This window comes from Vipera berus, assembly GCF_964194415.1.
Source record: "Vipera berus genome assembly, chromosome: 3".
Classification (NCBI taxonomy): Eukaryota; Metazoa; Chordata; class Lepidosauria; order Squamata; family Viperidae; genus Vipera; species Vipera berus.
Window position 1 is genome coordinate 109,296,008 of NC_138204.1, and position 16,670 is coordinate 109,312,677.

The following is a 16,670-nucleotide window of genomic DNA, read 5'->3' on the forward strand; positions in this document are numbered from 1 at the left end:
TATGTGAACTTCACACAACTTGAAAGGATGGATAAAACCACCATCAGTTATGGAAAATGGGTAACCATGTCACAATTTAGAATGCAAATAAAAGCAGAGCTGCCAATTATTTAATTCATTATGTCTGAGAAAGGAGTAACTTAATATGTCACATCTCTAAATTATTTCCTAAACAACAACAATAGCTTAAAGAAGTACTGAAGTCTCTGTAGATGAAAAATGAGCCCCAGAAAATCTCACCAAGGATGTTCATTGTTGTAATATGTTCATGGCCTGCAAAGAATTTTAACAGATCAGAATTTTATTGTGTTTCTTGCCTTCTGTGCTTTTGAAACTGTAGAACCTGAATTACAATGTTCTGGGGACTAGCATTTTATACCTAGGCACTTCAGGTAAACTCCTATCAATGTAAGAAATACTTTCACCATCTTAAAGAGATTAATAGATCTGATGTAACATAAATTACTGTGGATTTTTCCTCCTTCTACAATTCCCACTGCCAAATTATGATGCAATTCATGAAAGGATGTTGTTAGTTGCAAAGTCATGTCTGACCCCTTGCGACCCCATGGACAATGTTCCTCCAGGCCTTCCTGTCCTCTACCATCTTCTGGAGTCTCTTTAAGCTCACACCTACTGCTTCAGTGACTCCATCCAGCCACCTCATTCTCTGTCGTCTCCTTCTATTGCACTCAATCATGAAAGGATACACAACAATAAAGCTGTCTTTCTTTAAAGTGCTACAAGATTTCTTAGGATATTTTTTTTGCAATAAATCAACATGGCTACTGCTTTAGACATTATCAACTGATCCTTTTGCTAAAGTTCCAACTTTACATTTTGCTAATTACCCAGGTTTAAGAAATGATGAAAAATCATACAGTATTGAGTGGAAGATATCTAACATTCAGCATACTGTATGTAAGTACATCTGATGTAACTGAAATCATGAGTGCCACATGAGCAGAGAGGTGAGACGATGTAGTCATCATCATCATCATCAACAACAACAACAACAACAACATCATAATGTTAAAGAACTGGCTTACCCAGAAAGCACTCCCAGGACAAGGTTGAGAACAAAAAACGATCCAATTATGATGAGGGGAATGAAGTACAACCAATTCCAGGTGGCTCCTAAGGCATCATTGGTCTGAAAGAAAAACAAAAATAAAAAATAACCTACAGTTGCACTACATGCAGCCTTTGTTGTACACAAAGAAGTCCTTTTTTTTTACTAAATGTCTTGTATTTGTAGTCCTATTTTATTGTCAAATTTATTTCAGTGCCTGCTGCTTTCTTCCCCAACAGTGACATGTGAAAAATGCCCTTTAATATGGCTCCAAAACTGATTTGTGCTCAATAGCTTTATCACTGTGGAAAGTTTGGCAATTGTAATGTTCTCATTAGAATTGCCAAACTTTCCACAGGGAATAGTATAGAACGTTTAGGCTGGTTACCCAAGATGTCACATCTGACCCTATTAAAGCATAGGTTGACTGAAAAGGACAGAGGTTTGCAGTAGTGATAACAAGAGGAAGCTTGTGACATTTTGACTGCACTTTTTCCAGACTGCATTTGTTGCAAGCTCACCTAGAGCATAATGTTCTCATCACTTAATTGCATGTAGCTATTAATGTCCCCAGAACAGCATTATTTCATCCTAACTAAAATTCAGGGGAGCAGAACAGAGAGGAAGAAAGAAGGCAGCTGCTCAGGAAAGTACAAGTCATGAAGCAAAAGACTGACAGCTTAAAAGGCTTCTGGCAAGGTTGCCCAGGACTATAATATGGTTACTCATTGCCTTTTAATAAGGGCCTGCCCTCTCTCTTTTCTCCAGATCTCTCTTTTGTCCTTTTGGCAAGGATTTTGCCCATGATGTTGGTCAGCACAATGATGCAGCAGAACGTGACTGTCTGAGAAACAGCATCCATCTTCATCTTATTAATGTTCTTGGCAATAATTAAACCCTCATCTCTCTGACTCATCTGTACATCAATGAAGTGTAAGAGCTTCAATTGAGCTTCTTAAAAGGCATAATCTCCAAACAAAAGTGGGGAAAATATTAAGTAGCTAGAGTGCCTGGCTTATGGGCATCACACAAGCTGCAACCTAGCCACCTTCTAAAAACTCATATTGAACTCTTCTGTATATCTGGCTGAGGTTTGTTTTTATTGTGATTCATTATCCCATTCTAAAATAGAAATACATCTACAATGTTGGAGCTGATTTTATGTACAGTACAGATAAAGGAGAGAATAGAATGGCATGAAAATCTGGTGAGAGGATGGATGACAGAGATGTGAAGTACCAAAAACCTTTTTTGTAACCAGCATAACCCCCCCTCCAAACCTTAATCCCTCTAACTAAAGTGTTTTTAGGATTAGATGTAAATCTCCATTTCTACCAAGATTACCTGGATGACTCAATAAGACCTATAAAGAATTTTCAAATGGGCAGTTGAGGCCACCTTGGGGCACTGATAGGTGAGCTCGGAAAGCATAGCCCCCTTTTCTGTCACTGTCACCGAATGGTTTCTTTTTGAGAACCACTTGAAGCTGTTGTTTTGGTTCTTCCTTTCTTTGATACTGTTAGAATTCCCTACTGATGAGAAATGGTAAGGGAACAAATAGGCAAATAAATAAAAAACTTCTCCTCAGCTGATCAGAGTGCCAATCATCATTAGTGTCGTTCTGAGGTTTGTGGAAACATAAGAGCTCTTTCTGGATCTCTTTTGTGAACCAGGTCTGAGAAAGTGAACAGAATGTATAAAGAGTAAATATAGCAATGAAGGAACATTTTCAATGACACATCACTTATTTCAACTACTTATTTCGCTGTATCATTATATTATCTCTGATTCTTTTCCTATTATCTGAATATCATACCCAAATAAAGAGGAGGAGGTGGAATCATGACAGACAGTAAAAACAGCTTGAAGGACACTGCGCACCTGCACTGGGAATGTAGTTTCAATTAACGGCACTTTGAAGCCACTGTGTTTTCTCCAGGGATGAACTCACCTAACTGCTTAACTCTTCCTTAAATAAATAGTCACACATGGCAATTATCACACTATTCTACAGAAGGGAATTCAGAAGGAAAGAGAAGAATGGAGGAAAGGAAGTTATTACATTGCAGTTATTTACCAAGAATTACAGTTTGGAGAGCCTCATGAGGCTGCAGAGTGAAACAGAGACTTTCTGGGGTAAAAATAATGTATTGCTGGCTGAACTGTGCTCAGATCAAGATCTGGGCTCAAACAAGATGCTTCAGAATGGAGCAAACTAAAATTATTGCTGTGTTGACAGGGCATGAATAGAAGATAAGGTTCTTTATAGAATTTCCATTAAGGCTGACAAAACAAAAGATTTTTATTGTCTGGCAATTGCACTGGCTGGGAGTATAGATTAATTCTCCACCCAAAGACAGAGATGCTGTTCTTCCTGCTAAGCTTTACTGAATGAATGTAAAGAAAGCTGTATAGCACAATAACATGAATAATTTCTGTCCATCTCCTGTGCAGATTGGATATGATCAAGTTTCACTGAAAACAATTCTAAACTTTTCCAATGTCTTCTACGAGCCTGTTGTGCATTCAGTCAGGCTGCTGAAGGTCAGAATCAAAATCCATTCAAAAGCCAACTCCACTTAAAACTCCAAAATCTTCATTACCTTCTTCAATAATGGCTATAGATTAAATGTGTGGCATTTGCTAGAAATTACTATCATTCATCTCTGAATGAACAGTTGGCACTCAGACTTGGGAAGTGAGACCAAATGATGTCATTGTCTTCTAAATTTTAGATTATATTTCTGTGCATAGCCCAAGAAGTCTGATTTCACAGTCCTAGAACAGCCTCCTGACAATGGCATAAGCTGGTTCTGTGGAAATGCTCAAGAGTTAACTTTTCCAGTGTTAGTCTGAATAAATTTAAGATTGCATACAGCAAGAAACAAAGTCATTGTTATCTTTTTTTTCTTTTGCTTTAAAAAGACAATATCTTTATTCTTGTTTCGCCAGTATTCTAAATTAGAAATAGCCAATTACAAATGGCTCCTCCATAATTCCAGCTGACACCCTCTGCCCAGCCTCACTGCAGATTGATGGTTCTTACAGGTCTAGTATCTCCTCCATTGGGAAATGAGATATTTCCAATTTCCAGCTTCTGTACCATTAAGCAATTCTGAGCTGCTTTATAAAAGATGGCAGAATTGAAATAAATTATCTCTTCACCCACTATTAATATTCTTGGAAAAGTTTAATGATATCTTTCAAATCTTCTCTGGATGCATTATATATACTTCCAGCACTTGCCACCAATAATTTGTAGTAACACTTAAAGATATGATAGTATCTGCAAGCTGCCTTTCAATAATATTTGACATGCAGGAAACAGCGTTTGGGAATGTTCTTCCAGTTAGTAAGATGTAAGTTGATTTTTATGATACCTGATATGCATTTGTCTAGAATTGAAAACTGGCAGGCAATATCTCTAAATATTGATAATATCTGACACACAGTAGTCACCGTTTGACCTACGTCTGACAGATGGCATGTGATTGTAATAAGTTTTTGACAGCTCTAGATTTAAAATAGAATGCATAAATGTTAAACTAATTTCATTCATTCATTTAGCCAACCATACCAAATAGACAAGTTTAATGCTCAAATGTAATGTGTGTGGATGTCACTCTGTCTGCGTATCATTCTCTCTCTCTCTCCCCCATCTCCCAACATATCCAGAGAGAAAGAGGGAGGGAGTTCATTTCAGTTCTAGGATATAACCTCTAAAATAGATCTGAGCATTTGCATTGCTGGGAAATATTTGATCAAAGGAGAAATTATTTATTTCACTGCTAAAATAAAACACTTCCAAATGGCTTAACTATAGAATCACTTTTACATCTTGGCTGACTGAGAAATCTGCCCTTGCCAAGACAGAATATAAATGATTTTCTGGAATAAGAAGACCTTGTTATCATAAACAAACTTCTCTGTTTGTGCGTCTATGAATGTGTGTATGTTTATTTCACACACATACTGTACATGCACACACACATCTTAAGGAATTATGCACCCCATGAGCTTTTAGTCATCCAATATGACAACGTTCAGCAAATAACATACAATCTAGTGTTAGATTAGAAACTGAAAAAAAACATTCTTGAAGATGGTGGTGAAAAATTACTTCCATATTTTTGCCAAAAAACCCCTATATGATAATGATCTTTAAGACATCAGTGATAAAGTTCAAGCTTTATTTTTACTTAATACTATTTCCTATAAAATATGTTTTCATTTACAGAACTCAAAAAACTAGATAAGTCAACACTTTACTATTTTTATATGTCCTCTTGCTATTTGTCTTTTGGTGCCACTTAAGATTGTGTTCCAGAAAGCACTTTCTCCCATAAACTCCCATAAACTGAAGGGGGAAAGTGGCAAGAAGGTGACAAGCAACAGGGAGAAAGCAGAACTATTTAACTCGTTTTTTGCATCTGTCTTTACACAAAGGGAAAAAACAGTCCAACCTACCCAAACCAGTGCCATAAAAAACAGAATAGAAACGCAAGTTAAGATAGGAAAGAAAATGGTACGTGAGCACCTGTCCAGCCTAGACGAGTTCAAATCACCAGGACCAGATGGATTACACCCCAAGGTTCTCAAGGAACTGGCAGACGTGATCTCAGAACCACTGAGCTATATTTTTCATAGATCCTGGAGCACTGGGGAACTACCAGAGGACTGGAAGAGAGCTGATGTAGTTCCCATCTTCAAAAAAGGGAAAAAATAGATCCAGGAAACTACAGACCTATCAGCCTGACCTCAATACCTGGGAAGATTCTGGAAAAGATAATCAAACAACAAATCAGTGAACACCTTGATGCGAACAAAGTTATCACTAAAAGCCAACATGGGTTTGTCAAAAACAGATCATGCCAGACAAACCTTATTGCATTCTTTGACCAAGTGACAAAACTAGTGGACCAGAGGAATCCTGTAGATATAATTTACTTGGACTGCAGTAAGGCATTTGATAAAGTAGATCACAACCTACTACTTGATAAGATAGAAAAATGTGGGTTCGATAGCATCACCACCAGATGGATTGGTAGCTGGCTAACAGGCCCTACTCAGTGTGTGGTCCTCAATGGAACTGCATCTACATGGAAGGAAGTGTGTAGTGGGGTGCTCTGTTCTAGGCCCAGTGCTCTTCAACATCTTCATCAAGGATTTGGATGAGGGGATAGATGGGGAACTCATCAAATTTGCAGACAACACCAAGCTGGCAGGAATAGCCAATACTCCAGAAGATAGGCTTAAGATACAGGAGGATCTGGACAGACTCGAACACTGGGCACTATCTAACAAAATGAAATTCAATTGTGAAAAAAGTAAGGTTCTACATTTAGGCAGGAAAAATCAAATGCACAGGGATAGTATAGGTGGTACCTTGCTCGATAGTAGTAACTGTCAGAGGGATCTCGGAGTCCTAGTGGACAATCACTTAAATACGAGCCAGCAGTCTGTTGCAGCTGCCAAAAAAGCCAACACAGTGCTAGGCTGCATTAACAGAGGGATAGAATCAAGATCACATGAAGTATTAATACCACTTTACAATGCCTTGGTAAGGCCACACTTGGAATACTGCATCCAGTTTTGGTCACCACGATGTAAAAAAGATGTTGAGACTCTAGAAAGAATACAGAGAAGAGCAACAAAGATGATTAGGGAACTGGAAGCTAAAACATAAAAGGAATGGTTGCTGAATTGGGTCTGTCTAGTTTAACGAAGAGAAGGACCAGGGGGGACATGATAGCAGTATTCCAATATCTCAGGGGCTACCACAAAGAAGAGGGAGTCAAACTATTCTCCAAAGCACCTGAAAGCAGGACAAGAAGCAATGGATGGAAACTAGTCAAGGAGAGAAGCAACCTAGAACTAAAGAGAAACTTCCTGACAGTTAGAACAACTAACCAGTGGAACAACCTGCCTCCAGAAGTGGTGAATGCTCCAACACTGGAAGTTTTTAAGAAGAGACTGGCCAGCCATTTGTCTGAAATGGTATAGGGTTTCCTGCCTTAGCAGGGGGTTGGACTAGATGACCTCCAAGGTCCCTTCCAACTTCTTATTATTATTATTATTATTATTATTATTATTATTATTATTATTATTATTATTATTATTATTATTATCATCATCATCATCATCATCATCATCATCATCATCTTGGGATATAAAATCTAGTTTTACTTCCTATTTTTAGAACACCAGCTCATTTCAGATGTGAGCAGGATGGCTTTAGGCCCAAAGCCCATTTCCACTCTCTGGAACTCTGCGCCATGAAATCTTACTTAGAAACTCCCTGGTCTCCATATATTAACAAACAAACAAACAGAATTGTTTTATATTTAAAGGCTTTATAAGAAGGCCAGAATTTCTGCTGATTTGTGGCAATAAAATATATTACCTGGAGATGTAAAGATATTTATAACTAATACTGGTAACCTTTTTCTTTGTTTAACAACTGATATGTTTGTTTAAAATTTTATATTTTATATATTTTTAATTTATTAAATTATATTATTAATGTTAATAATTAATTATTATTATTTATTTAATATATTTTGGGCATCTCGTGCAGGGGAATTTACTGGAGAAAGAAATTATGTTTGGAAGAGTTAGAGGTGAAAGGAAACCAGAGCATCAAAGAACACAGTGGTTGGACACCATCAAAACTGGCACCAGCCAGAGCATACATAGAACAACTCAAGCAGTGCAAGACTGAAAGATATGGAGAGACCTGGCCAATAGAATTGCCAAGAGATGGAGTCAACTGAATGGGTGACATCACCTTCACCACCATATCACCATCACCACCACCACCACCACTACCACCACCATCATTATTTAAAAAAAAGATTTGCAAAAAAGATTTTTTAAAAATCTTTTTGTCTAAATCAAACTGTCAGTTATAGCTTAATGGTATAACATAGTTTAACATATAGACTTTACTAATCAAATCAAAAATCTTATGTTCAATTCCTTAAGTAACAGTAAACAATTTACATGATTTTAATGAAAGGTAAAATGCCAAAGTCTATTTTGTTTCAGAGCAAATGGTTCCTTTTGTTGCCCACTAAAGCCTCTTCTGCCTCTTCCTAATCAATCATTACTTTGGTATCTCAATTCAGAAATGTTTCCCATTTCTCTTTTAATTTGGACAACTTTAATCTGATTGCTTGATAAAAGTTGCATTTCATTGTAGCAATCAATTCCTGGTATCCATCAGCTATACAATGAATTTGAATTAATGCATTTGCTTTTCACAATGGCTTAATGAGAAAATTGGTAGCTTTCCCTCACGGAAAAAAAGGCGATCAGCTTAGGGAAAGCAGTTTTGTAAACTAACAATTCAAGGCAGACTTAAAGAGTTCAGTTAGCAGTTCTTGGCAAGTTATATCCTAATTTCTAAGGAAATTCTACAGTTCTGAAAAAATCAGTTATATGGTGACTGTACAAGACTATTGGATGCATAACACTGAAGAACTATTGAGAGTTGGAAGGGACCTTGGAGGTCATCTAGTACAACCCCATACTCAAGCAGGAGACACTATACCATTCTGGACAAATGGTTATCCAATCTCTTCTTGAAAACCTCCACTGATGGAGCACCCACAACTTCTGGAAGCAAGATATTCTGTTGGTTGGTTGGTTGGTTGGTTGGTTGGTTGGTTGATTGGTTGGTTAGTTGGTTGAATGAATGAACAAATGAATGAATGAATGAATCTACTTCTACAAGTGGTGAAAGGGGTACTTGGCCCTCCAACCAGTTAGTTGGAGCAGAAGTTTAAAAAGAGGTTGGAAACTCAGGCTGGATTCAAGGGCTCCAAATTTCATGGACATATGTGACACCCACCAAAACAAGCTTTCACTGACCAGCCATGACTGCTGACTAGCAGAAATGCCATCTGGTTTCTCTGCTCACAAGTGCCTTATGTGAAAGTTTTGTTTTGAATTGATGCAATCTTAGAGAAAGAAGAGAGATAATGTATTGATTTATGTCTACTGTAAAAAAGATTGGAAGTCACTTCCTTCATTAGCTTGTTCTTAATTGTACTGTTTCTTGCAATTTTTTATCCTTTTCTTAAATTTCCTTTACTGTATATATGTTATTTGTAACAAAAGTCAATTGATAGACAGACAAAGAATTCAATAACTCTATTCCTTATATTTCTACAACAGGAAAAAATCCTTTAAAAGAAAATAAAGTACACAGAGCCTAAAAGAAACCTTTGGGAGCTATTGGAATGTGCCATTAGGACAATTTTTTTGCTCTTGTGAATTGTCCTGGGCTCTTGGTTAAGGTTACAACTTATCTTCCAAATTATTTAACATTTATATGAAGCCACTGGAAAGGAACTTGCATAGGTTTGTAGATAACCGATACTCAGTTATACTTTTCTGTGAGGTTTGTAATGAATATCTCAAGAGCTTTCCCAACTTATCAGGCAGTAAAGACTAGGTGTGGAAAAACTAGCTTAAGTTAAATCTGGAAAGGTCTTCAGTATTTGGAATAATTTTTATTATGATTATTTGTTGAAAAGAAGAGTGAAGGTCAGAATGAATGTAGAAGTAGATACACCTGATGAGGCAATTAATAATCAGGAATGATTTTTAAAAGTAAATATTTTCATTCTAAAGAACTAAGAGAAGCGCAAAAATAATTTACTTTTTAAACTTGCGATTGAATTTATATTGGATTTTTTTTTTAAAAAAATAAAATGTGGCAAAGTTTGGATTATCTAATCACAATGTTACATGTCATCAATAAGAAGCCTCCTTTACTTCCAATTCCTGAAATTATGATATTTTGTCTGTGTATGTTAAATATGGTGGATATTGTGCTTTATGACATCCCATGCATATGAAAGGATCTTTAGCACAAACTGTGCCTACTGTGGACCTCATGTGTCAGTAAATATTAAATAAAACTTCATTATCAATTGCCTCATCATACTACTAGTATATATTCCACTTATGGACCATTTTATGTGGAGACTTTGGCTTGGTTTCCTGGCTTGTCTTAATTTTTGCTGGATTTTTGCCATTTTTTAAGATTGTTGGGGTGATGTAGCAAATATTAACTTGATATACTGCTATTCATAGTACACTCCTGCCTATGTCTCCTCAGAGGCAAATTTAATGAATTTAGTGAGGCTTATTCCAAAATAACTGTGTCCATGATTATTGTTTAAATTCCTGCTTCTCCTGTTTTGTTGCTAATTTTGTTCATACTTTGACTCTTATTGAACAATACAGAATTCAACACTTGTTGATAGAAAATCATGTTAACATTCATGCTGTAAACTACAAATAAAATAAGCGAATTTAGAAATGCTACAGTTGGGCCTTAGTGAAATGCCAAGTTTTACAGTTTACAGTTTGCAACATCTAGGAAATGTTTCTTCTTGTCACTTTTCCCCCTATTTCTTCTCCATTCAGACTGCAAGATGAGTATAAAAATTAAATTAATACTCTTAGTGCAATTCCAGCCCCCTCAGTAGCATCAAGTCATGTAAAAAAAAATTAAAAATGGATAGCAATACATATATTAATTAGGAACATTTTAAAGACTAATGTACAATTGAAAGTATTGAAACCAGAAAATATGAATCATAATGCTTGGATGTATGAATCAATCGTTATTGTCTTTGAATCAAAGTATTTAAGGCAGGATAGTACAAGGTAAACAGAATGGCAAGTCAATTACAAGGCAAGTCAGAATTGCAAGTCAGAAGTAAAGGGCTCTTTTGGAAGGTGTGGGTAGCAAAATCCTGCTTCCAAAAAGACTGAGTGAAGTCCATCCATCAGTAAGAAAAGCACAGCAATAAAGACTAAATACTTTCTCTGATTCAATGTTATTAATATGTTCTCAAGGAAAGCCAAATTGGCTATTTTGAGCCTGGCTGCCATTGAGAGCAACAGCATTCCCTTCCCTGTCACCATCTAATAAAAGATGACATCACACACAGCTTCTTCATTGGAGGAAAACTCATGCATGCTGATGTCTTATCACACATCTCTTTTGATCTTCTACACTTCTGTTTGTCATGGCTGTGAGGTCCAAGAGGGCAGTGTAGAATTCCTGGAGAAAGGAATGGTCCAAGGTATCTTCTTATGACCTTACCATGAGTGATCCCTCTACCATGCCACCTGGTTTAATTCTGCCTCACCCTATCTGGACAAAATTGAACAGAAATAAGTGTGATACAGGAAGAAGTGCCTCTACCCTGTATCAGTGGGATGGAAAGATTCCCCTTGTTTTGACTGTGGTGCTGATATGTAAACTATTAATCATATTGTGTGAGATTGCCCATGATGTGAGTTCTCTGGGTTCCCTAGAAGATCTGCATGAAGCAAAGTCAGAGGTGATCGTTGCCTGGATAGATGAATTGGACATCCAGTTATGAGGTCACTGCCATGCCCCCCTAGAAATTTTGTATATAATTACATGAATTGTGTATATATGTTTACCTCTCTTTTGTCATGTTCTCATCATATACTAAATAATCAGCTTTGATAATGAGTTACAAGCTTGTAATCATCTTTCATAACATGTAGTATGATACTGAACTGTTTGAAAAATGCCTTAGAATCAACAACCAGTGGAGGACTGTAACTATTGGCCACAAAAGGAATCAAGGTAGTGGTACTCACATGTTTGTGTATGTGCAAATGTGCATGGCAACATGTGTATGACCTACTCTCACGATTTGCAATGGTATGAGGAGGGTTGTTTTAGTCTATAGTAGCCATAAATCAGGAGAATCTGGTAGCAGATTCTTTAAATATCTTTAAGATTAAGTCATTTTAATAAAAGGCTTAAGTTTTTCTGAACTATGCAGCTCACTTCACCAGACACAACTGATGATTAAACAATTGATTTATGTTGCTTTCTACTGATCCATGTGGAGAAAAATGATACAATTTCAATAAGACTTTGTGGAGTTCAACATTTTTATAAATGGCCTGGTTAAGGATATAGAGGAATTGCAGAAGACATAAAAAGAGGCAGGGAAGTGTAGTTACAAAGATTAGTTTCCAATTAGATAAAGATTTAGGAGACCATTATATAGACAACCATTTGTAAGATCCTTCATTATCAGAGTTCCACCAGTTTATTGGTTCATTAAAAGGCAGTTAAAAACAAAATGAAGAAAGGTGTTTCCTAATGTATTTTGGTGACATTTTGTGTTTAAATGGGAAAGTTAGGTTACACACTTCTTGTACTGTAACCTCATTCTTTTCTTTTCAATAAACTTTTCTAAAGAAACAGTGAGAAATGCTTTTGAAAAATAATCACTTTCAGTTTTAGAATCTGACAATAGCCCTCTCACCTTAGAGCTGGTTGACTGTAATGCACTTCACTTGGAGTTGTTTTAACAGAGTCCCACCAATTCTTTTTACAGTCAGAATGCTGGTTATTAATTACAAAGCTCTTTTGTTTCTTTGACACCACCTCTTTTAAAGAGAATCTTTCCATCCAGCCTGTCTAATTGAAAGGCAGGCTTTTAATTCCACTGTGAATTTTAAATTTTGGAATTCCCAACATTCCCCAGCTAACATTCTGAAAATTCTAGGAGGTGAGGTCTATACATTTGAAGAGCTCTAAGGTTAGGGAAGGCTATCTGCTTCATGAATTCTGCCATTAACATTTTGAGAAAAATCAGGCCAAAAGTAATAGATGTCTTAATAATATGCAGTCAAAAATACAGGAATGATCAAGGAACCTCAATAACATCAGAATGAGCAGGCTACATTAACCTAGAACAGGCATTATTGGAGCAATGGCCTTTAAGATGAAATGGGAAAGAGAAAAAAATAGAAGCTTGATGGATGGATGGTGAAAAGCACAGCACATTACAGCACAAAATGCCAAAGAGGGGGTGAGTGAAAGGAACAAGAGACACTGATTATGAACTTGTATAGAACAGGAACAATACAAATGAAAATGTACATGTACATAAACTACTTTGAAATTGGTGTCAACTACACTTAGCTTTCATGCCAATTTTAAAACTGTGTTGAAAATTCTTGATTAGAAACCACAAGCTTCCTATTTGGCTTGTCAGTAGAAGCAGAAATCACAGTGAAAATACAAGCTCTAAATGCAGAAAGATCCAGCTTTATTCTCTAGTATCTTCAGTTAACGCAGTGGCAGGGAATTTCTGCCCATGGACCTCATCTTTGATCTGTTATCTATCTATCTATTTTTATTTTTTATTTTAATTCCATTTATATCCCGCCCTTCTCCGAAGAATCAGGGCGGCTTACAAGCTTAGCAGTAGCCTTCATTCTATGTATATGCCTGCTTATTAGGGCTTTCACACACCCACAAGCGGCATCTATCCTCCTGGCTGGTTTATGCGGCTCGGGAGGTCACACGAGGCTGGCTCCAGGCAGTGATTAATGCTTCGTTGAGTGAGGGTGCTTCCCTGCCACTTTGAAGGAAGCGGTGGTGAGGCCCCTCCTCAAGAAACCTGGATGATCTCTGGTGGGCCCAGGATAGGGGTTATTCCTCTGTCCTGGTCCTATTAGATCTCTCAGCGGCTTTTGATACCATCAACCATGGTATCCTGCTGCGACGTCTCAGGGGGTTGGGAGTGGGAGGCACCATTTTATGGTGGTTCTCCTCCTACCTCTCGGGCCGTTCACAGATGGTGTTGGCAGTAGGGCAGAGGTCAACCCTGAGGCCCTTCGATTGTGGGGTGCCCCAGGGGTCGGTCCTCTCTCCCCTCCTGTTCAACATCTATATGAAGCCACTGGGTGAGATCATCCACAGTTTCGGGGTAAGGTATCATCAATATGCTGATGATACCCAGCTTTTCATCTCTACCCCGAACCAACCTACTGATGCCCTTGACGTGATGTCCCGTTGCCTGGAAGTGGTACGAATCTGGATGGGGAAGAACAGGCTACAACTCAACCCGGCCAAAACTTTACGTACCGGCATCTCGTGTAGTGGAGGATGTTCCATCTTTGGTTATGGGGGGAGAGGTGTTACCTCCCGTTGATAGGGTGCACAACTTAGGCATCCTCCTGGATGCACGACTCAGTTTAGAAGATCATATAGGAGTTGTGGCCAGGGGGGCATTTGCCCAGGTTCGCCTGGTATGCCAGTTGCGCCCCTATCTGGCCCGAGATGCTTTACGTACAGTCACTCATTCACTCATTACCTCCCGTGTTGATTACTGCAATGCTCTCTACATGGGGCTGCCCTTGAAGACCACCCGGAGACTTCAGCTGGTGCAGAATGCGGCTGCGGGGTCGTGATGGGAGCATCCCGATACTCCCATATTACACCTCTCCTGCGTGAGCTGCATTGGTTACCGGTTGCCCTCCAGGTGAGATTTAAGGTGCTTGTTCTTACCTTTAAAGCCCTACATGTCTTAGGCCTGGGATACTAGCAGGACCGTCTGCTCTCAGGAATGACTTCCCATCACCCTGTTGTTGTGATTCAGGGTCAGCCTGTGGGTTCGGCAGTTGGGTCAGACGAATCAGAGGAGGAGGGGGGTGTTGAAGACCTTGCTGAGGGGGTTGAAGATCTTGCTGATGATAGCCCTCAGGCAGGCCCCTCCCACTTGGTCACCATGGAGACCCAGCTGTGTGAGCCTGACAGTGTGGATGAAGATGACCCACAGCTGGCCCTGTTCAAGGACGCCCGACGCAGGAGGCAGTCAAGTAGGAGTAAACAGAGGAAGGCTGTGGGGCTTCTCGGAAGGAGGCAGAGAGAGGCCACGCCCTGAACTCTTTATAAAGGGAATGTTTGGGGAGGGCTGGTTTGCTGAAAGCAACCGCTCAGATAGTGTTTCAAAGCTCCTGAATCTTGGTTCGAGTCTTGTTTGTTTTTTGTAGTAATAAATTTGGCAGACGTCATTCCAGCCTCTTGCCATTTATAAAGGGGTTGCCTTTTCTGCAGGACCGGTAGCAGGCTGGTACAGAACAGTTTGCTTTCAGCCTCCCACCCCTTACTAATATTATGGAGCAGCTACGTGCTGAGAATGTCCAGCTCACCCAGCAACTCACTTTGCTGGCAGCTCAGGTGGCTCAACTGCAAGCTCAGGTTCATGCTGCACCCCCACCATCACCCCCACCCAGGAGAAAATGCCAAGTTGCAATGCTGGATAAATTTACAGGCACTCCAGAACTGTTTCCTGCTTTCCTGGGACAATGCCAGCTCTTTATCAGCGTGAGAGCAGCTGATTTCCCCACTGACCGGGATAAGGTGGGGTTTGTGTTAAGCCTTCTTTCGGGTGATGCAGCTCGTTGGGGCATGCCTCTGCTGGCTCAACCTAGCCCATTGTTGGACAACTTTGTGGGGTTTTGTGATCATATGCGTCTGATGTATGAGGACCCTATTAAGACGCAGACTGCTACTCGACGCCTGAAAGCTCTGAGGCAGGGTCAACGCCCCCTACAGGGCTATATCAGCGATTTTCGGCTGCTTAGCCATGATTCCGCCTGGAATGAGGCTGCGCTTGTGGATGCCTTCCAGGATGGATTGTCGGAGGAGATGTTGGATGAGCTGGCCCATGTGGATATTCCCTCAGACCTGAATGGGCTGATCCATCTCTGCCTGCAGATCGATGCTCGGTTGCAGCAGCGAAGGAGTCGCCGTGCCACCCCACAGACCCCTGCAGCCCCTGTTGTGCGTGAGCCCCCAGTTCAAAGGGAGGAGCCAATGGAGCTGGGTGCCGCCAGGTCTCGTCTATCGGTGACTGAAATGAACAGACGACGATCGGGGTGTGTGTGTTTTTACTGTGGGGACCCTGGGCATTTGGCTGCTTTTTGCCCAAAGAAGCGACAGCGGGCATCAGTGACCAAGCCTGCCCCGAGAAAGTCCCCTACTTTTCTGTCGGGAAACGCCCCGAGCCTGATCTAGACGGTGTGATAGATCGGGCGTCCCACAACAACACTGAGCGATGTCTTTCCGATGCTGCCTGTGGACCTCCACAGCATTTGATTTTGGAGGCACGTCTGATCCTTCCTGGCAAGCCAGAGGGGATTCCAGTCCATGCCTTAATTGACTCTGGGGCCACCACAAATTTTATGGACTCAGCATTTGTGGCCAAATGGGCTGTTCCCCAGTGCCCGGTGGATCCGCCCATGTTAGTGGAGACTATCGATGGTCGAGTGCTCCTGTCTGGGCCTATTACGGCCGCCATGCAACCATTATGTATGGCCATCAGTTCCCATGTGGAGGCCATCCAGTTCTATATCACCTCAGATCTGCATTTCCCCATGGTCCTGGGACTGGCGTGGCTCCGGGCGCATGACCCACAGATCTATTGGTCACAGAACTTGGTCACCTTCCCAAGCTTGCAGTGTGTGGACCACTCCTGCCATATCTGTGCCGGCCAGGTGGAGGGTTCCCCAGGGGTTTCCTTGCCTCCTGAACTGTCCGACTTTGCTGATGTGTTCAGCGAGACAGAGGCGGATCAATTACCCCCGCACAGGCCCTATGACTGCCCCATTGATTTAGTCCCTGATGCGCCTCTCCCAGTGGGGTGTTTGTACTCCATGTAGGACCCTGAGTTGGCTGCATTACGGGACTTTCTGGAGAAGAATTTGGCTCGCGGTTTCATCCGGCCCTCATCCTCGC

General features: G+C 40.1%; 1 protein-coding gene across 1 annotated transcript in view; it reads right to left on the reverse strand.

The window, feature by feature from the left end:
• Window positions 1-16,670, reverse strand: part of CACNA1E (calcium voltage-gated channel subunit alpha1 E) — a gene marked incomplete at both ends in the record, with an annotated part of 378,714 nt that overhangs the window by 186,275 nt on the left and 175,769 nt on the right. Inside the window, one exon of the mRNA XM_081322491.1 lies at window positions 1,050-1,153. Coding sequence (XP_081178617.1) covers window positions 1,050-1,153 — 104 coding nt within the window. The remainder of the gene's footprint in view (window positions 1-1,049; window positions 1,154-16,670) is intronic.